The 26,868-nt window shown below is 37.4% G+C and overlaps 1 protein-coding gene across 1 annotated transcript in view; it reads left to right on the top strand.

Annotated features, from left to right (window-relative positions):
* Window positions 1–26,868, top strand: part of USP34 (ubiquitin specific peptidase 34) — a 254,353-nt gene that overhangs the window by 65,373 nt on the left and 162,112 nt on the right. Inside the window, 3 exon segments of the mRNA XM_030311792.1 lie at window positions 14,643–14,710; window positions 18,241–18,433; window positions 19,412–19,473. Of these exon segments, the coding sequence (XP_030167652.1) occupies window positions 14,643–14,710; window positions 18,241–18,433; window positions 19,412–19,473 (323 nt within the window).

Below are 26,868 nucleotides of genomic sequence, written 5' to 3'. Positions count from 1 at the left end.
GAACCTGCAGTATCTCCAATGTGTGCCTATAATGAAATTCAATACTGTTTCATAGGCATATTCACCGTTTGGTTATTTTATGAGAAGTACTTTTTCACGTCGTTTACTTGTTTTAAAAAATCACATTGTCTGCTTTTCCTTACAGATGTGTGAAGATTCCTTATGTTTCATATGCAAATCCTTTGTCTGACATACATATATTGCTAGTATCTTCTTCCAGTCTGTGGTTTGCTTTTCATTCCCCTGTGTCTGTTAAGAGCTATTATTCCTCAATCTTAATGGTTTGTAATTTATCAAAGCTTTTTTGTTAGGGTTGTGTTTTCATTTGTGGATGAAAAAGTCTTCTCACCCTAAGGTCATGAAGTTATTTTCTGATATTCTGGAAGTTGTATTGTTTTTCTTTCACATTTTGATTACAGCTCAATTGGAGTTGATTTTTGTGTATGGTGTGGGTGGTCAAGATTAATTTTCTTATAGACAAACACTGGTTCTAGCAATTCAACAAAGACCATCCTTTATTCTTTGTTTCCCAGTATAATTTTTGTTATAAATTAGGTGTGTTATGGGTCTGGGATCTCTAGCATATTACATTAGTCTCTTTGCTTAATCACATCATCTTAATTTCTGGAGCTTTATAATAAGTCTTGCTATCTAGTAAAGCAAATTCTACTTTCCTGTCATTCTTCTATGTTTTTGTTTTTGTTTTTGTTTTTTTTAGGTGTAATTGACATATAGCATTATATTAGTTTGAGGTGTAGAATGTAATAATTAATTTGTATATATTGCAAAATGTTTGCTACAATAAGTAGTTAACATCCAACACCATTCATGGTTAACAAATTTTTTTTTCTTGTCCTGAGAACTTTTAAGAACTATTCTTACTTTCAAGTATGCAATACAGTATTGTTAAGTACAGTCACCATGCTGTACATTACATTACCATACCCTGTCATTCTTAAAGAGTGTTTTGTCTCCTCATGGACCTTTCCATTTGGAATCAGCACCTAAGCTCTGCACATAAACCTTTTGGGTTGCCATGAATCTATACATCATTCGGAGAGAACTGTCATCTCTTCAGTATTGAGTCTCCTTATCTGTAAATATGGTAAATGTGTTTTTATTTGCATGTTTTAAATTTCTCTCATAATTTTTTGTATTTATGTGTGGAGGTATTAATGTGCCTTTTTTAAACAATTTTTTTTTTTTTATTATTTTTTAAGTTTATTTTGAGAGAAAACATGCACGTGTGTGGTGGGGGGAGGGACAGAGAGAGAGGGAGACAGAGAATCCCAAGCATGCTCCATGCTGTTAGCACTGAGCCCAGTGTGGGCTCGAACTCATGAACTGGGGCTTGAACTCACAAACCAGGAGATGATGACCTGAGCTGAAACCCAGAATCAGACGCTTAACCAACTAAACCATCCAGGCGTCCCTCTTCTGCTCATTTTTAATTGTGTGTGTGTGTGTGTGTGTGTGTGTGTGTGTGTGTTGAGTTGTGTAACTTTTTTTTTTAATATGAAATTTATTGTCAAAGTGGTTTCCATACAACACCCAGTGCTCATCCCAATAGGTGCCCTCCTCAATTCCCAGCACCACACTCCCCTCCCTCCCACTCCCCATCAACCCTCAGTTTATTCTCAGGTTTTAAGAGTCTCTTATGCTTTGGCTCTCTCCCTCTCTAACTTTTTTTTTTTTTTATTTCCCCTCCCCTGTGGTCTTCTATTTAGTTTCTCAGGATCCACATAAGAGTGAAAACATATGGTATCTGTCTTTCTCTGTATGACTTATTTCACTTAGCGTAACACGTTCCATTTCCATCCACGTTGCTACAAAAGGCCATATTTCATTCTTTCTCATTGCCAAGTAATATTCCATTGTGTATAAAAACCACAATTTCTTTATCCATTCATCAGTTGATGGACATTTAGGCTCTTTCCATAATTTGGCTGTTGTTGAAAGTGCTGCTGTAAACATCAGGGTACAAGTGCCCCTACGCATCAGCACTTCTGTATCCCTTGGGTAAATTCCTAGCAGTGCTATTGCTGGGTCCTAGGGTAGATCTGTTTTTAATTTTTTGAGGAACCTCCACACTGTTTTCCAGAGCGGCTGCACCAATTTGCATTCCCACCAACAGTACAAGAGGGTTCCCGTTTCTCCACATCTTGGCCAGCATCTGTAGTCTCCTGATTTGTTCATTTTAGCCACTCTGACTGGCATGAGGTGGTATCTCTGTGGTTTTGATTTGAATCTCCCTGATGAGTGACGTTGAGCATCTTTTCATGTGCCTGTTGGCCATCCGGATGTCTTCTTTAGAGAAGTGTCTATTCATGTTTTCTGCCTATTTTTTCACTGGACTGTTTTTTGGGTGTGGAGTTTGGTGAGTTCTTTATAGATTTTGGATACTAGCCCTTTGTCTGATAGGTCATTTGCAAATATCTTTTCCCATTCCGTTGGTTGCCTTTTAGTTTTGTTGATTGTTTCCTTTGCAGTGCAGAAGCTTTTTATCTTAATGAGGTCCCAGTAGTGTGTATGTGTTGAGTTGTATAAGTTCTTTTTTTTTTAAGTTTTTTTATTTTTGAGAGAGACAGAGCGCAAGTGGGGGAGGAGCAGAGAGAGAGAGGGAGACACAGAACACAAAGCAGACTGCAGCTCTGAGCTGTCAGCATAGAGCCCAATGCAGAGCTTGCACTTGGGAACTGAAAGATCATGACCTGAGCCAAAGATGGATGCTTAACTGACTAAGCCACCCAGGCGCCCCATAAGTTCTTTACATATTTTGGATATTAACTCTTTTTAATTTAATTTTTTTTAATGTTTATTTTTGAGAGAGACAGAGACAGAGACAGACCAGAGGAGGGGCAGAGAGAGAGGGAGACACAGAATCTAAAGCAGGCTTCAGGCTCTGACCTGTCAGCACAGAGCCTGATGTGGGGCTCGAACCCACGAACCTTGAGATCATGACCTGAGCTGAAATGCTTAACCCACTGAGCCACCCAGGTGCCCCTGGATATTAACTCTTTATCAGATATGTCATTTGCAGATATCTTTTCCCATTCAGTAAGTTTGCCTTTTTTAGTTTTGTTGATTGTTTCTTTGCTGTACAGCAAAGACGTTTGCTTTGCTGTACAGCAAAGAAGTTTGATGAAGTTGTAATAGTTTATTTTTGCTTTGGTTTCCTTTGACTCAGGAGACATATCTAGGAAAATTTTGCTATGGCCGATGTCTGAGAAATTACTGCCTGTGGTCTTTTATAGGATTTTTATGGTTTCAGATATCACATTTAGGTCCTTAATCCTTTTCGGGTTTATTTTTGTTTATGATGTAAGAAAGTGGTCCAGTTTCATTCCTTTGCATGTAGCTACCCAGTTTTTGCAACACCATTTGTTGAAGAGCTGTTTTTTCCCCAATGTATCTTCATTCCTCGTTTGTCAAAGATTAATTGACCCTATAATCGTGGGTTCATTTCTAGGCTTTCTATCCAATTCCATTGATTTGTGGGTTTCTTTTTGTGCCAGTACTATATTGTTTTGATTACTACTGCTTTGTAATACAACTTGAAGTCTGGAATTGTGATAACTCCAGATTTGTCTTTCTTTTTCAAGATTGCTTTGGCTATTCGAGGTGTTTTGTGGGTGCCTACAAATTTTGGAATTGTTCTAGTTCTGTGAAAAATGCCATTGGTGTTTTGATAGTAATTGTATTAAATGTGTAGATTTCTTTGGGCAGTATGAATCCATGAGCATGGAATGTCTTTCCATTATTTTGTGTTAACTTGAATTTATCCGTGCTTTATAGTTTTTGGAGTATAGGTCTTTCACTTCAGGTTAAGTTTATTCCTATGTGTATTTTATTAATTTTGGTGCAGCTGTAGATGGGATTGTTTCTCTTAATTTTTCTTTCTGCTGCTTCATTATTAGTGTACATAAATGTAGTCAGTTTCTGTACATTGATTTTGTATCTTGCAATTTTATTGAACTCTTGTTCAGTTCTGTTACCTTTTTGTGGAGCCTTTAGGGTTCTGTATATGTAGTATCATGTCATCTGCAAATAGAATTTTACTACCTCCTTAACCAATTTGGGTACCTTTCTTTTTCTTCTCTGATTACTAGGATTTCTTTCTTTTTCTTTCTGCCTTTCTTTTCCTTTTCTTTCTTTCTTTCTTTCTCTCTCTCTCTCTCTCTCTCTCTCTCTCTCTTTCTCTCTCCCTTTCTTTCTTTCTTCTTTCTTTCTTTCTTTCTTTCTTTCTTTCTTTCTTTCTTTCTTTTTCTTTCTTATCTTTCTTTCTTTCTTTCTTTCTTTCTCCCTTCCTTTTTTAATGTTTGTTTAGTTTGAGAGAGAGAGAGTGTGTGTGTGAGCAGGGAAGCGGGGGAGAGAGAGGGGAGAGAGACTCTCAGGCCAGCTCCGTGCTGTTAGCACAGAGCCTGGTGCTGAACTCAAGAACCTTGAAATCGTGACCTGAGCCGAAATCAAGAGTTGGACGCTTAACCGACTGAGCCACTCAAGCACTCTTGGTTGCTAGGATTTCTACTACTATGTTGAATGAACGTAGTGAAAATGGACATCCTGTCTTGTTTCTGACCTTAGGGGAAAAATTCTGTTTTTCACCACTGAGTCTGATGCTGGCTTTGGGCTTGTTTGTTTAATTTCTTTTAAATGTTTTATTTATTTTTGAGAGTAAGAGCACAAGCAGGAACAGGGAAAGGACAGAGAAGGAGAGAGGGGGGAACAGAAGATCTGAAGTGGGCTCTGCACTAACAGCAGCAAGCCCGATGTGGGGCTCCAGCTCACAAACTGTGAGATCCTGACCTGGGCTGATGTCGGATGCTCAGCCAACTGAGCCACCCAGGTGCCCTGGCTCTGAGGTTTTCATATAAGACCTTTATTATGTTGATAATATATTCCCTCTAGACCTGCTTTGTTGTAGTTTTTTATTGTGAATGAATGTTGTAATTTTCAATAGAAGCAGAGAAACCATTTAACAATGATACGTTTTTTATCCTTTCTCATTGATTGATTTCATGTGTCAGATTGATTGATTTATGAGTATTGAACCATCTTGCATCCTGGAAATAAATCACACTTGATTGCAATGTATGATTTTTTTATTGTATTATTTATTTGGTTTGACAATAATTTTGAGGACTTTTGCATCTATATTCATGAGGGAGATTGGCCTATAATTCTCTTTTTTTTTGGTGGTGTCTTTGTCTGGTTTTGGTATCAGGGTGATATTGGCGTCATAGAATGTGTTTGGAGATTTTCCTCCCGCTTGTATTTTTTGGAATAGTTCCAGAAGAATAGGTATTAACTCTTATTTAAATGTTTCATAGAATTCATTTGTGAAGCCATCTGGTCATGGACTTTTGATTTTGGGGAGTTTTTTGATTACTGATTCACTTCATTGTTGGTATATGGTCTTTTAAAATTTTCTGTTTATTCCTTCTTTAGTTTTATACAAACTGTACAAATACAGTTGTTTGTATTTCTGTAACATTGTTATTTCTCTTCTTTTATTAGTGATTTTTTTTTCTTTGAGTTTTCTCTCTCTTTTTTTTTAGGAGTCTCCCTAGGGGTTTATTAATTTTGTTGATCTTCTCTAGGAACCAGCTCCTGGTTTCATTTCATTGATCTGTTCTGTTGCTTTTTTAAATTTGTGTATCCTTTATTTCTGCTCTGATCTTTATTATTTCCTTTTTTTTTGGCTGGGTTTAAGTTTTGTCTGTTTTTCTAGTTTCTTTAGGTGTAAAGTTAGGTTGTTTGAGATTAGTCTTTCTTCTTGAGGTAGGCCTGTATTGTTATATACTTTCCTCTTACTTTATTTTATTTTAAAATATTTTGTTTTTAAGTAATCTCTATACCCAACGTGGGGTTTGAGTGCACAACCCAGAACTCAGCAGTCGCATGCTCCACCAACTGAGCCAGCCGGCTGCCCTTCTATACTTCCCTCATAGAACCACTTTTGCTGCATCTTCAAGATTTTGTTGTGTTTTCATTTTCATTTGTTTCTGTGTAATTTATGATCTCTTTTGTTATTTTTTGGTTTACCTGTTATTTAGTAGCGTGTTATTTAAACTCCTTCTATTTGTGATCTTTGCAGATTTTTTCTTGTGGTTGATTTCTGTTTTCATAGCATTGTTGTTAGAAAAGATGCATGGTATGACTTTGATTGTTTTGAATTTGTTGAGATTTTTTTTGGCCTAATGTGTGATCTGTTTTGGAGAATGTTCCATGTGCCCTTATAAATAGTGTTCATTCTGTATTAGGGTGGAATGTTCTGAATTTGTCTATGAAGTCCATGTCCAGTTTGTCATTCATTGCCACTGTTTGCTTGTTTATTTTGGATGATCTATTTATTGACGTAAGTAAGGGGTTGTTAAAGTCCCCTACTACTATTACTGTCAGTTGTTTCCTTTGTTATTAACTGTTTTATGTATTTGAACGCTTTAAGGTTGGGTGCATAAATATTTACAATTGTTATATCCTCTTGTTGAATTGTCCCCCTTATTATTATATAGTGTCTTGGTCTCTCATTATAGTCTTTGTTTTAAAGTCTTATTTTGCTGAGTATTCTACCTCAGCTTTCTTTTGACATCCATTTGCATGATAAATGTTTCTCCATCCTCTCACTTTTAATCTCCAGGTGTCTTTCAGTGTGAAGTGAATCTCTTATAGTCTGTATATAGATGGGTCTTTTTTTTTTTTTTTTTTGGTCTATTTCATCAGTTTGGTCTTTTGATTGGAGTGTTTAATCCATTTACATTCAAAGTAATTAATGATTAGCTGAACTGAAGCTTTCAGGTTTGGCCAATTTATCTATATATATGTACCAACATATTCTCAAACAAGACATCTAAATTATTAGATAAATATTCTTTTTATAGTAATTCCACACCTCTGTCCATTTTGCATACAGGTCACCTGCACTAATTTATGACATTCTTCATACTCTTGAGACTCTCCATAGGGGTTCACTAATGACAGTCCAGGTGTGAGGAATAAAACTTGGTTTCCCTGCTAAAAACAAAAAACAAAAAACAAAAAAACCCAAAGTAATTATTGATAGGTATGTATTTATTGCCATTTTGTTACTTGTTTTGTGGTTTCTGTAGATTATTTCTTTCTAAATTTTTTTTCTTTACTTTTGAGAGAGAGACAGAGTACATGGTGGTGGGGAGGTGCAGAGGAGGAGACAGAATCTGAAACAGGCTCCAGGCTCTGAGCTGTCAGCACAGAGCCTGACGCAGGGCTTGAACCTGCGAACAGTGAAATTATGACCCAAGCTGAAGTTGGACACTTAACCATCTGAGCCACCCAGACACCCGTCTCTAGTTTTTTTCTGATCCTTTCTTCCCTTGTGCTCTTTTCTGGTTTGTTGGCTTTAGTGATATACCTGGATTCCTTTTACTTTATTGTTTACATATTTACTACTGGTTTTTGATTTGTGGTTCCCATTAAGTTTGTATATAACATCTGTGTACAGCAATCTATAAGTTACTGGTCACTTAAATTTATTTTTTTAGAGAGAGAGTGTGCACATGTGCAAGCAGGGGTGGGGCAGAGGGAGAGGGAGAGAGAGAATCTTAAGCAAGCTCCACACCCAGTGTGGAGCCTGACACAGGGCTTGATCTCACAACTGTGAGATCATGACCTGAGCTGAAATCAAGAGTCAGACACTTAACTGAGCCACCAGGTGCCCCAAGTTTATTTTTTTAATGGTTTTATTATTATTACTTTTTTAAATTTTAGGTTCCCAGTCTAGTTAACATACGTTATTCTATTAGTTTCTGCTTAAGTTTAAATCCGTTTTTACTCTTCTTCTCTCGACGTTTTAGGTGTATGATGTAAATATTCCATCTTTTTATTTTATGAATCCCTTGACCAGTTTTTATGGAAATACTTATTTTTATTGCTTTTGTGTTTGTTTGTTTTTGTTTTTACTTTTCATCCTCTCACAGTCTTTCCTTGTTACTCCAAGAGCCCCCTTTCTTGTAGATCTGGTTTAATGGTCATAAAACCCTTTACTTTTTCTTAGAGAAACTATCTCTCCTATTCTGAATAGCAGAGCACTTTGAATATATCATGTCACTCCTTTCCTGTCTACAAAGTTTCTGCTGAAAAATCTGGTGATAACCTTATGGGTTTCCCTTGTATGTAACTGTCTTTTGCTGGTTTAAACATTTTTTCTTTATTGCTACTTTTCGCCATTTTAATTAATACGTGTCTTGGTGTGGACATCTTTAGGTTGAATTTTAGGGGGAATTTGTGCCTCTTGGATTTGGATATCTGTTTCCTTCCCCAGATTAGGGAATTTTGCAGTTATTATTTTTTAAATGAGTTTTCTGCCCCTCCCATTGCTCTTTATTCTTCTGAGATCCCTATAATTCAAATGCTATTAACACTTAATGGAGTCACTGCGTTCCCTATGTCTATTTAGTTTTCATAATTTTCTTTCCTCTTTTTTGCTCAGCTTAGTTACTTCCCATTACTGTCTTCCAGGTCATTAATTCATTCCTCTGCTTCCTCTAGCCTGCTGTTTATTCCATCAAATGTATTTTTAATTTAATGTAATTTAATCTTGATCTCTTGATTGGTTCTTTTTTATCTCTGTGTTAAGGATCTCACTGATATCCTCCACTCTTTTCTCAAGTCCAGTGAGTATCTTTATGATCATTACTTTAAATTCTGTATCAGGCATATTTCTTAAGTCTGTTTCACTTTGGTCTTTCTGTGGTTTGGTCCTGTTATTACATTTGGGAGATATTTCTGTCTCTTCATTTTGTCGCATCTCTTGTATCTGTTTTTCTGTGTTATCAATGTCAGTTCTTTATCTTGCTCTTCATGATAACAGCCTTATGAAGAAGAGGTCTTGTAGTGCTTTGCAGTGCTGTGCAGTTCAGAGTCCCCTATTCTCCAGGGCCTGGTCCTTTTAGGTGTGTGTCCTATATGTGTTGCATGTGCTCTCCTATTGTGTCTTGGTCTCTTTTTCCTTCAGTACAGTTATCAGCAGATGCTGTCTTTGTGTATTGTGGTGATGTTTGGTCCTCAATAGGGGCTGGGCACATTTTAATAAAGTGTGGGAAATGACATTTGCCCCTGCAGCCACCTCTTGAACTGAGGTTCTGCAAAACGGGCAGCTGATTGGGAGATGTGTTGGCCAGATACATGCACTGGTATGTTGGGGTAGAGGCCTACAGCACTGGGACTAAGGGAATGTGATGGGGAAGGGTGGGTCTAGCAACATGTGGGGTGTGGGGTGGTGGTAGGCAGCTTGGTGCAAGTAAGTTAGGTAATGATTGTTGGCCCCGTTTCAGGTTTCTGCAGCTGCCTGTATGCTGGGTGGTGGGGGGAGGGAAATGGTGCTTGCCAGCTCCTCTGTTCCTGGAGGGGTCTCCTTGTGGTGACTGTCTCTCTGGCCATGCTCCAAGATGAGCAGATCACTCCCACTCCTGTCTGTTTCCAGTGTCTTTCAAATTTCTAGTTTTGTGCTGTATCTGCAGGGCTATTTGTTATGCTGTCTCTTTAAGGGTGGGGACTTTACTTCCTAATGCCATTTGGGCTCTCCTTTAGCTGAGCCCACTGAGTTTTAAAATTCCAGGCATTAAGTTACCCTGGTTTTAAGAACCCCCAAAATTCAGCCTCTCTTCCTTTCAGAGGCAAATGTGTGAAAGTTTTTTGTCCTTCTCTGTGCTGACTCCTTCCCCAGTATGGTTAGCTCGAAGACCATGTCTTTGCCCTTCCTGGTCTCTTCCCTACCTTGAGTTGTGGAGTTTGTTCTCCCAGTGTTTGGTTGTTTTCTGGGTTATATATGCTGTGTTATCTAGTTGTATCTGTGAGGCTGTATGATCTTAGAGTCCTCCTACTCCATCATCTTCCCAGACTTCTCCAAGGTGTTACATGCCTTTATTAGATTTTTTTGTAGACATAAATTTTTTTGATACTTGTTTAAGGAGAATATTTTTGAAAACTTTATTTAGTATTTGTTCCTGGTAATTCAGAAAACATATGTTTATATATAATATGGGTTGTGTATGTACATGTATATATGTATGTATATTAATTACTTGTATTAACTTTCTATGCAGCATTCTTGACAAACCATTTAATTCTAAAAACACTTACTGAAAGTTGTTTTGGATTGTTCTGTTCACATAATCATATTATCTCAGAGTAATAATATTATTTTTAATTGAACTATAATTGACATACAACGTAACATTAGTTTTTAGGTGTACAGTATAGTGATTTGACAAGTCCATATATTACGCTATGCTCACCACAAGTATAGCTACCGTCTGTCGCCGTACAATGCCATATAATATCATTGACTATATTCCCTATGCTGTTCCTTTTATCCTTGTGACTTACTCATTCTGTAAGTGGAAGCCTGTATATACCACTCCTCTTACCCACCCTCCCACACTCTCCCCTCTGGTAACCATCATTTCTCTATTTATGGGTCTGTTCCTGGTTTTTGTTAGTTGGTTTACTTTGATATTTAGATTTCACATGTAAGTGAAATCATAAGATATTTTTGTTTTTCTGTCTTCTATCATTTAGCATAAAATGTTCTAGATCCATTCATGTTATTTATGGGAAGATCTCATTATTTTTTGTTGCTGAGTAATATTTCATGGTATGTACATGTATATGTGTGTATAATTAATTCTTTGAGGAACCCCTATACTGTTTTCCATGGTGGCTGCACCAATTTACATTCCCACCAACAATGCATGACGTTTCATCTTTTTCCGCATTGTCACAAGTGTTATTTATCTTTTTGATTCTAGCTGTTCTGACAAGTATGAGGTGATAACTCATCGTGGTTTTGATTTGCATTTCCCTGACGAGTAGCGATGTTGAACTTCTTTTCGTGTGGCTATTGGCCATCTGTAGGTCTTCTTTGGAGAAATGCCTGTTCGGATCCTTTGCCCATTTAAAAAAAAAATTTTTTTTTTTAATTAAAATTTTATTTTTGAGAGAGAAAGAGTGAGTGGGGTAGGGGCAGAGAGAGAAGGAGTCACAGAATCCAAAGCAGGCTCCAGGCTCTGAATTGTCAGCATAGAGTCCGACATGGGGCTCGAACTCATGAACCATGAGATCATGACCTGAGCCAAAGTTGGACACTCAACTAACTGAGCCACCCAGGTGCCCCCTTTGCCCATTTTTAATCAGATTATTTTTTGTGTTGTATGAGCTATTTAGATATTTTGGACCTTAACCCTTTATCAGGTATATCATATACAAATGTCTTCTTCCATTCAGTAGGTTGCCCTTTAGTTTTGTGAATTGTTTCCTTCACTTTGTAGAAGCTTCTTATTTTTGTATAATGACAGCAGTTTATTTTTCCTATCGTGGTTTTTTATTTTTTATTTTTTGGTTTTTTTTGCCTGAGGAAACATATCCAGAAAAATGTTGCTGAGAACAGTGTTCAGGAGATTACTGCCTATGTTTTCTTTTTCGGAGCTTTAAGGTTTCAGGTCTCACATTTAGGTCTTTAACCTATTTTGAATTTATTTTTGTGTATGGTGTAAGAAAGTGGCCCAATTTCATTCTTTTGCATATAGCTGTCAGTTTCCCCATTACCATTTATTGAAGGGACTTTTCCTCATTGTATGTTTTTGCTTCTTTTGCTGTGGATTAATTGACCATATAAGTGTGGGTATTTTTCTGGGTTCTCAATTCTGTTCCATTGATTTATGTGTGTATTTTTGTTCCAGTGTCATACTGTTTTGATTGCTACACTTTGTAATGTATTTTAATATCTGGGATTGTGACACCTCTAGCTTTGTTATTCTTTTTTACGGTTTCTTTGCCTATTTGGGGTCTTTTGTGGTTCTATACAAATTTTGGAATTATTTATTATTGTTCTGTGAAAAATGTAGCTGTTATTTTAGTATAACAGCATCTGTGGATTGCCTATGAACATTTCAACAATATTCATTCTTCCTACCGTGAGCATGGAATATCTTTTTATTTGTGTCATTTCAATTTTTTTGTCATTGGTTTTTTTGTTTTTAATTTCTAAAAAATGTTTCGTGAGAGGGAGAGAGAGAGCGTGAACAGCATGCAGAGAGAGAGAAGGAGACACTGAATCCGAAGCAGTCTCCAGGCTCTGAGCTGTCAGCACAGAGCCCATTGTGGGGCTTGAACCCATGAACTGTGAGATCGTGACCTGAGCAAAGTCAGATGCTAAACTGACTGAGCCACTCAGATGCCCCATCATCAGTGTTTTGTAGTTTCAGAGTAAAGGTCTTTTAGCTCCTTGGTTAAGTTTATTCCTAGGTATTTTATTGTTTTTGGTGCAATTGTAAATCAAATTTTTTGTTTGTTTTTCTTCTATTTTGTTAAGTTAGTCTTAGTTTTAATTCTTTCGTTTTAGTCTTAGGACTTTTATTTACTTTCTTAACTTTTGTACTATCCAGGACCTTCAGGTCAATTTGAATTAAAGACATTCATGATTGCTCCTAGTTTTAGAAGGGATTTTTATTTTTATTTATTATTATTATTATTATTTTTTTGAGAACGAGAGCACAAGCAGGGGACAGACAGAGGAAGAGGGAGAGAGAGAGAGAATCTTTTTTTTTTTTTTTTTTTTTTTTAATTTTAATTCTCAAGTTAGTTAACATACAGTGTAGTCTTGGCTTCAGGAGTAGAACCCAGTGATTCATCTCTTGTATCTGGCACTCAGTGCTTCATCTTTCCCCTGTGTTCATCTGTTAGGTTTCTCAAATTCCACATGGGTGAGATCATGGTATCTGTCTTTCGTTGACTTATTTTGCTTAGCATAATACCCTCCAGTTCCATCCACATTGTTGCAAATGGCAAGATTTCATTCTTTTTGCATTGCTGAGTAGTATTCCATTGTATATATACCACATCTTCTTAATTGGGCATTTGGGCTCTTTCCATAATTGCCTATTGTCGATAGCACTTGTGTAAACATTGAGGTGCATATGCCCCTTTGAATCAGCATTTTTGTATCCTTTGGTTAAATTCCTAGTAGTGCAATTGCTGGGTTGTAGGGTAGTTCTATCATTAATTTTTTGAGGAACCTTCACACTGTTTTCCACAGTGATTGCACCAGTTTGCATTCCCACCAACAGTGCAGTAAGGTTACCCCTTCTCCACTTCCTTGCCAACATCTGTTGTGTCCTGAGTTATTAATTTTAGCCATTCTGACCTGTGTAAGGTGGCAACTCATTTCTGGTTTTGATTTGTATTTCCATGGTGATGAGCGATGTTGAGCATCTTTTCATGTATCTGTTTGCCATCTTGATGTCTTCTTTGGAAAATTGTCTATTCATGTCTTCTGCCCATTTCTTCACTGGATTATTTGTTTTTTGGGTGTTGAGTTTGGTTAGTTCTTTATAAATTTTGGATACTGACCCTTTATCCGATATGTTATTTGTAAACATCTTCTCCCATTCCATCAGTTGCCTTTTAGTTGTGTTGATTGGTTCTTTTGCTGTGCAGAAGCTTTTTATCTTGATGAGGTCCCAGTAGTTCATTTTTGCTTTTATTTCTCTTCGGGAGAGAGAGAATCTTAAGCAGGCTCCGTATTGAACTTGGAGACTGATACAGGCTTGATCTCACAACTATGAGTTCATGACCTGAGCTGAAATCAGGAGTCAGATGCTTAACTGACTGAGCCCCCCAGGTGCCCCTAGATGGAAAAATTTTAACCTTTTACCATCAGTATAGCATTTAGTATGGAACTGACATAATGGTCTTTGATTAGAGTGGAGTCATATATTCTGTATTTTCAAATTTGTTTTTAATTTGTGTCCCTTGCCTTTGCTAAGGCTTAGTATTATAGCTTGTTGTTAGGTAATTTGCTTAGGATTTTTGTTTTTATGCTACTTGAACCATTATTAGAATAAAGTTCTAAGGTAAGCATATTTAGAAATGGTTTGGAATATCATGGAGACAAAAGAAAATAAATTATAATTTATTATATCTTAGATTGGGGTATCTACAGTAATAGCTTAAATGTTATAATCATTATGTGTGACTATAAAATGTATTTCCCATAGATGGATATTGACAAGAAGGAAGGATGGATTTTCTGTTAAAAGCTAAGATAGTTTATTAGAAAGCTAATTTATTTATTAAAATAATTTTTTAACGTTTATTTATTTTTGAGAGACAGAGAGAGACAGAGTGCAAGCAGGGGATGGACAGAGGGAGAGGGAGACACAGAATCTGAAGCAGGCTTCAGGCTCTGAGCTGCTAGCACAGGGCCCGACGCAGGGCTCAAACTAAAAAACTGTGACATCATGACCTGAGCCACCCAGGCACCCCTAGAAAGCTAACTTCGTGCTATTGTATTTAGGTTGCTGTCATACAAAGAGGCATATAGTACCATGTAGTAAGATGAAATTACTTGGGTAGGTAGGTGATTCTCCCTAGAAAAAGGTCATGGTCTTTAGGATGATTTTATGTATATCTGTAACAAATATATATAGGTTACTTACCTGATATGTGTGTAATCCTGTTTCTTAGTTTATTGTTTTCAAAATATATAAAATGTATGTAGTTTTAGCATCAGCAAAATACTAAATGCTCTTGTTTGTAATTAATTACAGTGACATGTATTTCACACATTCTTTATAGATTAATGTCATATTTATGTTTCTTTATAGATTAGAATATGGCTACATATCCCTGCTGTCATGCAGCACATTATCCCTTTTAGGACCTATGTTATTAGGTAAGTTTATAAAATCTTTTTCCCTTCATTACCAATGTGATATGTTTAAATAGTTTATAACATAGTGTAGATTTATATTGTTTTAAAGTCCCTTGTATTCACATCCTTTAGAGAAAATTGACAGTTTAGTGTATAATATTTTTAATGCTCATGTAGGCTTATATTTAATGTTTACACTTAAGCAATTTATGTTGGACCTTTTTTTTTCTTTTTTCAAAGATTTAAAAAATTTTAAGTATTATCTACACTCAGCATGGGACTTGAACTCAAAACCCTGAGCGAACCAGGCTCCCCTGGACCTTTTATTTTCTTATACATGAATATATAAGGAGTTTAACAATGGTTACATGGTATTCCACAGTATGCAGTCAACAAAGATACACGAAGTATTATGTTCTAGGCTTTGGGAATATAGCAGAGAAGAAAGGACTTCTCTTTTTGCAGTGTCTTTACCAAGTAAATAAGTAGTTGGTAATAGTTCATCAGAAAGTCATGATAATTACAGAGTAAAGGAGGAGCAAAGGTGGATTGAGAGTTCTAGAGGGTGGGTCACAATTTTAAACAGGGGTTTAAAGAAGGTCTCTTTGAGAAGCGATGACATTTGAGTTTAAGTCCCAGCCTCAGAAGGAACCCTAAGAGGATGGAGAACAAAATGTATTGATTAGAGTTGGAGTGTGAACTTTTGGGAGTTTTAAGATTGTACTTCTTGGTAATATTTATTACTTCTTTCTACTTTTTCTCATTTTATTTGCAAAAATTTGAGTACCTATTTTCCTTCGAGTTTTTGGAGAAAGTATCAAAAAAGAATCTGATAGTGATGAATCCTTTGTCAGGTAATGTGATAGAGAGGAAATGTGAGGTCTTTCTGAAAGATATTTGAAGATCATGAATCCGCTAATCAGGTGATATTTGGAAGAACGTATTCCCGGTAGAAGGAACATAGGGAAGTTAGCTTTGAAGTTGGAAAGAATATGACATTCAAGAAAGTAGAAGCAGACTGGTGTGGAACATAGTGTGTAAGGGAGGAGTAGTTATGATAAGAGGTTGATAAGCAAGGGCAGATTGTACAGGACCTTAAAGCTATTAAGAGTTTGGATTTAATTTTAGCAATGGGAATCTATTGCTAAATCTAGGGTTTTAAGCAGGTGAGTCGTGATTATTTTTAGAAGATCACTTTGGCTTTTAAGTGGATCATAAATTATAAGTTGTTGGGGTAGAAGCTAGGAGACCAATTGAAAGGTTAATGCAGTAGTCTTGGAAATAAATGATGTTTATAAGGATTGTTTATGGTGATTTTGAAAATTGAATGGATGTAAGTGAAAATAAAATGGACAGGATTGGTGATTCTGGAATTTAAAGGGGTAAGCATCCTGGATGACACATAAACCTCCCTCCCTCAATTTCTCTTTTGTGCTGTGGGCATCATTCACTGAGATGTGAAGAACTGAGAGAACTTCAAGACTTAATTTCAAGATGCCTGTGGGACATTTAAGTGGCACTGGTGAACTGAGAGCATACATGTATAATTAAGAACAGTATTGTTGGAGAACAAACAGAGGGTTACAGGAGGGGTTGTGGGAGGAGGGATGGGCTAAATGGGTAAGGGGCATTAAAGAATCTACTCCTGAAATCATTGTTACACTATATGCTAACTAACTTGGATATAAATTAAAAACAACAACAATAGTATTGTTAATTGAGTTATCAGCATAAAGACCTCAGTTATTCAATACCTCCTGGGAGTGAATGAGGTCATCTGGGGGGAGAGAATCTAGAAAAGAACAGAAGTGTGTTGAGGTACCTGGTTGTTCCATCGGTTAAGCATCTAAGTCTTGGTTTCAGCTCAGGTCATGATCTCACAATTTGTGGGATCAAACCCCAAGTTGGGCTCCTTGCTGACAGTGCAGAGCCTGCTTGGGATTCTCTCTCTCTTTGTCTCTCTACCCGTTCCCCACCCCTCCATTCTCTCTCTCTCTCTCCCTCCTTCTCAAAATAAATAAACAAACTTTAAAAAAAGTGTGTGAGGATGGGGCCTTTGTATCAGTTTGCTTTTGCTGTGTAAGAAAACAACACCCAAATCTTAATGGCTGAAAATAACAACCATTTATTATTTCTCACAGTTCTCAGGCTGAGTAGTTCTTTTGATCTGGGTTGACTTGGCTGGAACTGCACGCTTTAAGAATATCACCTCACTTATGTATTCTCTGGTTGCCCGCTGATTGTTGCTGGAAGTGGAGGGGAGTTCATATTCATCTTGCAGTTGGGGCATCGGCTGTGTGTCTTTCATCCAGCAGGCTAACCTGGGTTCCGTTTTTTTGGTGATGGAAAAGTTAGAGGTCAAGCACAGACTTTCCAACCTTCTGTTTATGCCACATCTCTTAACGTTCCATTTATCGAAGCAACTTGCATTGCAAAGCTCGGATTCAAGAGAGAATGTAGATGAAATAGGGAGAATCTAGAGAAAGAAGGTGATACCTCTTTTATTTTTATTTTTTTTTTTTTAAATTTTTTTTTTTTCAACGTTTATTTATTTTTGGTACAGAGAGAGATAGAGCATGAACGGGGGAGGGGCAGAGAGAGAGTGGGACACAGAATCGGAAACAGGCTCCAGGCTCCGAGCCATCAGCCCAGAGCCTGACGCGGGGCTCGAACTCACAGACCGCGAGATCGTGACCTGGCTGAAGTCGGACGCTTAACCGACTGCGCCACCCAGGCGCCCCACCTCTTTTATTTTTTAATGTTTATTTAGAGAGAGTGTGAGGGAGGGAGTAGCAGAGAGAGGGAGAGAAAGGGAGAATCCCAAGGAGACTCTGTGTTGTCAGCACAGAGCCTGACATGGGGCTCGATTCCACAAACAGATCATGACCTGAGCTGAAACCAAGAGTCGGACGCTTAACTGACTGAGCTCCCCAGGTCCCCCCAAATAGATGATAACTCTTGATAGGAAGGGTGGCAACATTGCATTGCAAAGGCCTCTGTGTAAAGTGATGGGAATAGTTGGGGCCATTTTGCAATCCATTACAAACCCCGAGGAGCACTAATATTGAAGGTTGGATAGGGAAGGAAGAACCAGCAAATAGAATAGGTAGGACCTGAGGAAAACCAGTGGTTTGTGATATCTGGAAGCCAAATAAGAATAATGTTTAAAATGTACTTACTTTGAAGAATTTTGGCTGTGTGGGGATTTTATATGAAAGTAGGTGAAATTTACTAAAATAGGGCCTGTATACATGATAGATATGAGAGATTAATAAAGCTTTATCAGAGGTGCAGAATCCGATGTTAAATATCTTGGCTCTTGGCAGTTTCTGATTCAAGTTGGACTCTGCAAAGAACATGCTACTTCAGGTCACAGTCTTTGAAGCAGCACTTAGAAATAATTTAAATTGGGAATGTTAATCTCAGGATGCCAGGTTCTACTTTATTAAACATTTTAGAGGTATGGAACAAAGGAATATTACTGAATTTTTGAAGGGTCTTTAGGAATATTTTACAGGTTTTTATGTATGTTTTATTTTGAATCACTTAAGGTATTTATGCAAGCTCTCTGATCAGGAGTTAAGACAGAGTGCGGCTCGCAACATGGCTGACTTAATGTGGAGCACAGTGAAAGAACCATTGGATACAACATTATGCTTTGATAAAGAAAGTTTAGATCTTGCATTTAAGTACTTTATGTCACCAACTCTGACTATGAGGTTGGCTGGACTAAGTCAGATAACGGTAAGCTATATTTGTTCATTTTGGGTCATTTTTTATTTGCCTTCTGCACTTCACCATCATCATCATTATCCCTCCTATTTGTGGAGCACTTATATGAGGCGTTGTGCTTGTTATTTTACATAGATTACTTTGTATGGTCTATATAAATAATTTTAGTATTTTCCCTATTTTAAATATGAAACTGAAGCTTAGAATTACAAGGATTTATACGTTAGGACATCTTTCTTTTCTTTCTTTCTTTCCTTTCTTTTTTTTCTTTCATTTTCCACGCAAAAGCCAGAGATAATTAGGCCATAGACCATATTTGATTAACAGAGATTTTGTTTGAATTGGACGGTAGCAAATAATGTTGTAAATAGAGAGAAATATATATTATTGTCTTGGGGATGAGATGGGGAGGAAGACCTGATACCATGAGTCTGTATTCTTGCATGATAACAATTTGCTAGAGCTCAGTAGTTAGCTGAATCCTTTAGAGTGACTATGCTTTTTCAGATTTACAAGGTTTCCATGAGCTTTACTCCATTGTATTTCCTGCCTGTTTTATTCTGAAGTAACCACATTTACCCATGTATTAGGCTTTGTAAATGTAGAAAATACTTATTGACATTTTTTCTAAATTAAATCTTAAATGTATTTATTGAGGGAGCCTTCCTGACATTTTATGTCTGTAGTGACATATTACTTGCTGCCTAGCATTAGATTTTTTAAATTTTTCCCCTATTTAGTTTCGTTCTCTCATTTTCTCTCATGTACTTAGTGGAATAAAGCACGAGTGTTACTTGTAGAATGAAATTTTTTACTATTTTAATATGATAAAGGAAATAACCAGATTAATTAGTGTGTGTGAGAATCTTATGTTTTATAATTTTGATTTGGTTATTGACTGATTTATATATAACCATGTTTCTTGGCAGTTGGTAACATACTAGAAAAATTTTGTAAAAAAAACTTTAAATTTCTTTTCTTTAATTATAGAATCAACTTCATACCTTCAATGATGTATGCAATAATGAATCCTTGGTATCAGACACAGAAACGTAAGTAGGAACGTCAGTTTATATATAAGTATGTTAACTTATTGTGCAGCTGCTTATATGGTATATATAATTGTGACTTTATTAGTTTGGAAGTGTTTGGTAGGAATTCTTTGCCTTGTGACTTGATTAATAAGTTTTCGGAACAATATATTGAAACAATTCTCTTTTTTAAAAGGATATACCAACACATAGTTTTAGTGGCACAAAATGCAAAGGTGTACTATTTATAAAGGAAAATTCAGTAATAAAGAATATGGGGGGGCACCTGGGTGGCTCAGTCGGTTAAGCATCTGACTCTTGATTTTGGTTCAGGTCATGTTCTTACAGTTGTGACATTGAGCCCCACATTGGGCTCTGTGCTGACAGTGTGGACCCTACTTGGGATTCTTTCTCTCCTTCTCTCTCTCCCTCTCCCCTGCTCATGGTTGGTCTCTCTCTCAAAATAAATAAATAAACATTAAAAAAAATAGAATATGGTACTGATAGTTTTCAGAAAACACACTTGATGCAGATAAAGAAAAGACCTCATTCAACACATTTTATGAGGAGAAACCAAGTTAATGATGCTCATGTGTGAAAAGAAGTAGTTGTTATAGCTTAGTGCTTTTCAGTATCTTAGAAATATTTATTTATTCCAATATCCCATTTAGGTGTTTGTCCAGTATACAAATCCATTTTAAAATCTCAACTGAGTGGTAATATCTTTTGCTTGAAAATACCTGTATAGTTTTTTGTTTGTTTTTGTTTTTTTAATGTTTGCTTATTTTTGAGAGAGGGAGAGAGAGAGAGAAGGGCAGAGAGGGAAACACAGAATCTGAAGCAGGCTTCAGGCTGTGAGCTGCCAACACAGAGCCCAGTGCAGGGCTTGAACTTAGGAACTATGAGATCGTGACCTGAGCTGAAGTCGGACCAACTGAGCCTGCCAGGTATCCCGACCTGTATAGTTTTAAGGTGTTAGAAAAGTCATAATTATATGAATGACTTACATTTTTGCTTTACTAAGTAAGTAACTTTTATGCATTGATTTTAGTTCTGCCCTATGGAATTAACCTCACTTGAACCGAACCCTTCGTGAATTTGAAAACCAGAGATGATGTCTGTTGACTCTTTTTCTTCTCCAGGCTAAAGAGTTCTTATTCTTCCAACATGATAGGGTGTTTAGATTTACTACCAGACCACTCTCCCATCTCTGGCAACATTCTTTGTCAGTGATTTCCTTAAAATAATGTTGCCCAGAATAGGTCATAGCTGTATAAATTCTGGGTCATACTAGGAGTACTATTTCCCACTGTCAGGATATTACATAGATTATATCCAGTAGTAAAACTACACCTTTGGATTTTAACCCCTTAGTTTGCCCTTCTCCCACCTCTCTACTCCATAAGACAGACTAGGAGAATGTTAAATTTGCCGAGGCAGTAATCACCCCCACTCTGCAAAAAAAAAAAAAAAAAAAAAAAAAAAAAGTCCTAAAATCATCAGTGCAGTAACTTCACATGTCCATACAAGCTAGATCCTTATGTTGCTAAAACAGTGCATAGAGAATAAGGAGTTCCATTAAAAAAAGTATAAGGAATATGTGTCCTAAAGGCATGATTAAGAAAAGAGGGAGGAGAGTCAAAATTTTGAGTAATAGTAGGTAGAAATAGTTAAAATTGGGAAGAGAAGGGTTCTTACAATGTGGGAAAATTGGAACAAATAGAGAAAAGGTGATAAATACTGTTGCAGCCTATGAATTGTGTCTCTCTTTTTTAGCAGATTTATTAAAGTATAGATACTGTACCTATCATAAAATTCACCTGTATTTACACTGAATTTTAGGAGATTGGCAGGGCTGTGTGAAAATCATCACAGTCCAATTTTAGAACATTTCTATCACTTTAGAAAAACCCCTTTTACCAATTTGTAATCAATTCCTAGTCTTATTCTTAGCCTCACTAATATACTTTTGTCTTTTTTTAATTTTAATTTTTTTTAAGTTTATTTATTTATTTTGAGAGAGATACTCAGAAAGCACGATGGGTTAAAGGGAGAGAGAGAATTCCAAGCATACTCTGCACTGTCAGTGCCAAGCCAGATGCGGGCTCGAATTCATGAACTGTGAGAACATGATCTGAGTGTAAATCAAGAGGACCAAATTAAAAAAAAAAGCAACACCAAGAGATCATTGTAGTACCAAATGAGATCCATGTCTGTTTTTCCATAGGGAGTAGGGTTGAGGAAAGGATACTACTGGTCTATGGTGGCATTTTTACATGAGGGAAAAAAAATCTCCCTTGCGTGGCCCATATTGAAGTGGGAGCTTCCAAACAAATTTTAGTTCTGTGAAGTATCTGAGTTCTTCATATGGGTTGTAGAACATCTTGTATACCTAGATCATATAAGATTTGTGTTTAATCAAGCCTACTGTCTTCCATCAAAGTCAGATGGCAAGTCACATTATTGTACTGAGTCCTGCTTCTAAAGAGAATCCACTTTAGGATATACTTGATACTAATGATACGTTCTTACCAATTAAAGTGGTGGGTGTCAGTAATTTAAAAAAGGATTCAAGGGTTCAGTCTTAGCTAGTTTAGTCTGGCTTTATAGATTGTAACTGCCATAGAGAGTAACAAGAATTGGCTGTATTGTTTGTTTTCTTCTCCCTTTATTTCTGTTGCTTTTTATTTCATGTATTTTGGGAGTTGTGGTTTTTTTTGTGTGTTTGTTTTTAGTCCCATATATGTTTATAATTGTTATGTTCCTGATAATTTCATTCTTTTATCATTATAAAAAGACCTATATATAAAGCTATTTTTGGCTTAGAGGTCCTGGGTGGCTTAGCTGGTTAAGTGTCCAACTTTGGCTCAGGTCATGGTGTCATGATTCATGGGTTCAAGCCCTACTTCAGAGCCTCTGTCTGTCTCCCTCTGCCCCTTCTCGCTTACTCTCTCAAAAATAAATAAACATTAAAAAGCAGTCCCCACATTTTTTGGCTTAATGTTTATTTTGTCTGAGTTACTATAGCCACTGCAACTTTGTTTTCATGGTATATCTTTTTCCATGCTTTTAACTTTCAATTTGTTTTTTTTTTGTTTGTTTTTTTTAAGAGCGAGAGGGAGCGAGAGCACAAGTGAGGGAGAGGGGCAGAGGGAGAGAAAGAGAATCTTAAGTAGGCTCCATGCTTAGCACAGAGCTCAACATGGGCCTCCATCACATGACCCTGGGATCATGACTGGGGCCAAAATTTGGAGTTGGACTCTCAACTGATGAGCCACCCAGGTGCTCCTGTTTGTGTTTTTGGATCTAAAATATTTATCTCAGCATATAGTTGGATTTAACTCTCCCCTCCCCAAATATAATCCCATAATCCCTGTTCCCCGCCCCCTTAAAGTAGTCTCTGTGCCCATTGTGGGGCTTGAACTCTCGACCCTGAGATCATGTTTTATGATCAGTTGCATGTTCTACCCACTGAGCCAGCCAGGTGCTCTAATCTCTGCCTTTTGATTGTAGTATTTAATCCATTTACTCTTAATATCATTGTGTAGTTGGATTTACTCCTATTTTGCTGTTGGTTTTATGTATGCCTTCTGTTTTGATTTTGTTTCTCCTTTATTGCCTTTATTCTTGTATACCATTTTAATCCATTGATTTTTTTTTAATACTTCAAAAATTACTTTTTTAGTGGCTGCATTATGGGTTATAGTATGCATATTAGTTACTGTCTCCTTCCAATTAGTAATAATGGAATTTTAGTAAAATATGGAAACATTGTTCCAGTATAGGTCTGTTCCTTTGTTTCTGGTAAGTTAGCTGTTAATCTTACTGTGGTTCCTTTGTACACATATGTTTCATTTTCTTTTGCTGATTTCAAGATTTTGCTCTTTATCTTTGGCTTTTAACAATTTGATTATGATGAGTCTAGCTGTGGATCTCCTTGTGTGTATCTTAGTTGGAGTTTGTTGTGATTCCTGGATGTGTAGATAAACATTTTTCATTAAAGTAGGATATTTTGGCCATTATTTCTTCAGCTTTTTTTTTTTTTTCCTCCTCCTCCTTCTGTGAGTCTGGTTATATGTAGGTTTCCAGAGCCCTGAAAAGTTGTTACTGATAATGTTGTTCAGTTTCATACTTGGCTCAGTTATAGCTACAATTCTGAATAATTAGAAAAGTCCCTGGGTATCCTTAGACTTAAATGGCTTTTTAAATTTAATTCTGTGGATAAACAAGAAAAAATTATTTCACCTTTTCAGTTTTTCTTTTTTTTTTTTTTTTTTTAAACTAATTTTTTTTTTTTTTAATTTTTTTTTTCAACGTTTATTTATTTTTGGGACAGAGAGAGACAGAGCATGAACGGGTGAGGGGCAGAGAGAGAGGGAGACACAGAATCGGAAACAGGCTCCAGGCTCTGAGCCATCAGCCCAGAGCCCGACGCGGGGCTCGAATTCACGGACCGCGAGATCGTGACCTGGCTGAAGTCGGACGCTTAACCGACTGCGCCACCCAGGCGCCCCCCTTTTCAGTTTTTCTATGTATAATTCATGTGGATGGAACATGTTGGGAGCTCATATGGCAAGTCCTATTTTGAAACCTATTTTCTTCTACTCAGAATATATCTGTAACTACTTTTTTATTCTTTTATATAATTTTTAAATATTTATTTGAGAGAGCACGATCAGGGAACGGGCAGAAAGAGAGAGAGAGAGAAAATCCCAAGATTCTGTGCTGACAGCGCAGAGCCCAACGTGGGGCTCGATCTCACAAACTGTGAGATGGTGACCTGAACCAAAACTAAGAGTCAGACACTTAACTGAGTCACCCAGGTACACCTACTTTTTTCTTCTTTCTTTCTATTTTTTATTGAAAAATTTTTAAAAAATGTTTATTTATTTTTTGAGAGACAGAGACAGAGCATGAGCCAGGGGAGAAGCAGAGAGAGAGGGAGTCACAGAATCTGAAGCAGGCTCCAGGCTCTGAGCTGTCAGCACAGAGCCCAACACGGGGCTCAAACTCACGGACCGCAAGATCATGACCTGAGCCAAAGTCGGATGCTTAACCAACTAAGCCAAGGCGCCTCTTTTCTTTTTCTTTTTTGATTATTTTTTTAACATATATTTATTTTTGAGAGACACAGACATAGCATGACTAGAGGAGGAGCAGAGAGAGAGGGAGACACAGAATCTGAAGCAGGCTCCAGGCTCCGAGCTGTCAGCACAGAGCCTGATGTGGGGCTCGAACTCACGAACCGTGAGATCATGACATGAGCCAAAGTTGGATGCTTAATCAACTGAGCCACCCAGGCGCCCTTTCTTTTTCTTTTTAAATGTTGTTTTAAATTTTATTTTGAGAGAATGTGAATGTGGGAGAGGCAGACAGAAGATCTGAAGTGGGCTCTACACTGACAACAGCGAGCCTGATGTGCGTCTTGAACTCATCAATCGCGAAACCGTGACCTGAGCCAAAGTCAGACACTCAACCAACTGAACCACCCAGGCACCCCACTACTTTTTTCATTAAATGTTCTGTAATAGCCATTTAAAAAGGTTTTTGAAGAAATAGGCAATCTGAAGAAGCCTGTATCAAAGAAATTGAATGAAAAATTACTGACTTTCCAAAACAAAGCACCAGGCCCAGATGTCGTCACTGGTGAATTCTTCCAAATATTAAAAGAAGAAATTTAAGGGGTGCCTGGGTTGCTCAGTTCGTTAAGTGTCAGACTTCAGCTCAGGTCATGATTTTGTGGTCTGTGAGTTCAAGCCCCATGTTGGGCTCTGTGCTAACAGTTCAGAGCCTAGAGCCTGCTTCGGATTCTGTGTCTCCCTCTCCTTCAGCCTCTACCCCACTCATGTTCTGTCTGTCTCTCTTTCTCTCAAAAATAAACATTAAAAAAATTTTAAAAAAAGATAAGAAATTTAAGGAAGAAATTACCCTAGGAGCGACTTGGTAGCTCAGTTGGTTAAGCATCTGAATCTTGTTTTCCGCTCAGGTCATGATCTCATGGTTGTGAGTTTGAGCTCCTCATTGGGCTCTGTGCTAGGTGTGGAGCCTGCTTGAGATTGTCTCTCTCCCTCTCCTTTTGCCCCTCCTCAGTTTATATGCCTGTGTGCATGCACTCTCTCAAAACAAACAAACAAACAAACAAAAAAAACACAACACCCTCCCCCAATACCAAAACCAAAGACATGTAAAAACTACAGACCAGGGGCGCCTGGGTGGCGCAGTCGGTTAAGCGTCCGACTTCAGCCAGGTCACGATCTCGCGGTCCGTGAGTTCGAGCCCCGCATCGGGCTCTGGGCTCACGGCTCAGAGCCTGGAGCCTGTTTCCGATTCTGTGTCTCCCTCTCTCTGCCCCTCCCCCGTTCACGCTCTGTCTCTCTCTGTCCCAAAAATAAATAAACGTTGAAAAAAAAAATTAAAAAAAAAAAAACAAAAAAAACCTACAGACCAGTATTTCTCATGAACATAAATGTAGAAATCTTCATAAAATATTAGCAAATCAAGTCCATCAATGTACAAAAAGAATTACATGCTGCAACCAAGTGAGTTATACCCCAGGTATGCAAATCTGGTTCATTTCATGTAATCTGTCACATCAACAGGCTAAAAGAAAAATCACATGATCATATGTATATATAAAGAAAAAGTATTTGACAAAATTGAATACTTAAGATAAAACTCTCAGTCAGTAAACTAGGAGTAGAGAACTTCCTCAGCTTAGTAAAGAACATTTACAAAAAAGCTACAGGTAACTTTGTATTAATAGTGAGAAACACAAAGCTTTCCACTGAAATCAGGAAAAAGGAAAGTCTGTTCTCTTACCACTGTCTTTCAACACTCTACTCAAAAGGCCTACCTACTGTAGTAAGGCAAGGAAAGAGAATAAAATGTATATAGATTGGGAAGGAAGAAATCGGTCTTTGATTGGTGATGACATGCTCTTCTGTATAGAAAATCTGGAAGAATTGACACTTGTGGGACCTAGTGAGTGAGCAAAAGTACAGCAAGGTTGCAGGATACAAAGTTAATAAAGAAAACTCAGTTGCTTTTCTTTTTTTTTTTTTTTTTTTTAATTTTTTTTTCAACGTTTATTTATTTTTGGGACAGAGAGAGACAGAGCATGAACGGGGGAGGGGCAGAGAGAGAGGGAGACACAGAATCGGAAACAGGCTCCAGGCTCTGAGCCATCAGCCCAGAGCCTGACGCGGGGCTCGAACTCACGGACCGCGAGATCGTGACCTGGCTGAAGTCGGACGCTTAACCGACTGCGCCACCCAGGCGCCCCTCTTTTTTTTTTTTTTAATTTTTTTTTCCAACGTTTTTTTATTTATTTTTGGGACAGAGAGAGACAGAGCATGAACGGGGGAGGGGCAGAGAGAGAGAGGGAGACACAGAATCGGAAGCAGGCTCCAGGCTCCG

The sequence above is a fragment of the Lynx canadensis genome, chromosome A3 (genome assembly GCF_007474595.2).
Source record: "Lynx canadensis isolate LIC74 chromosome A3, mLynCan4.pri.v2, whole genome shotgun sequence".
NCBI classification, from domain to species: Eukaryota; Metazoa; Chordata; class Mammalia; order Carnivora; family Felidae; genus Lynx; species Lynx canadensis.
This window is presented reverse-complemented; position numbering and strand designations above follow the sequence as displayed.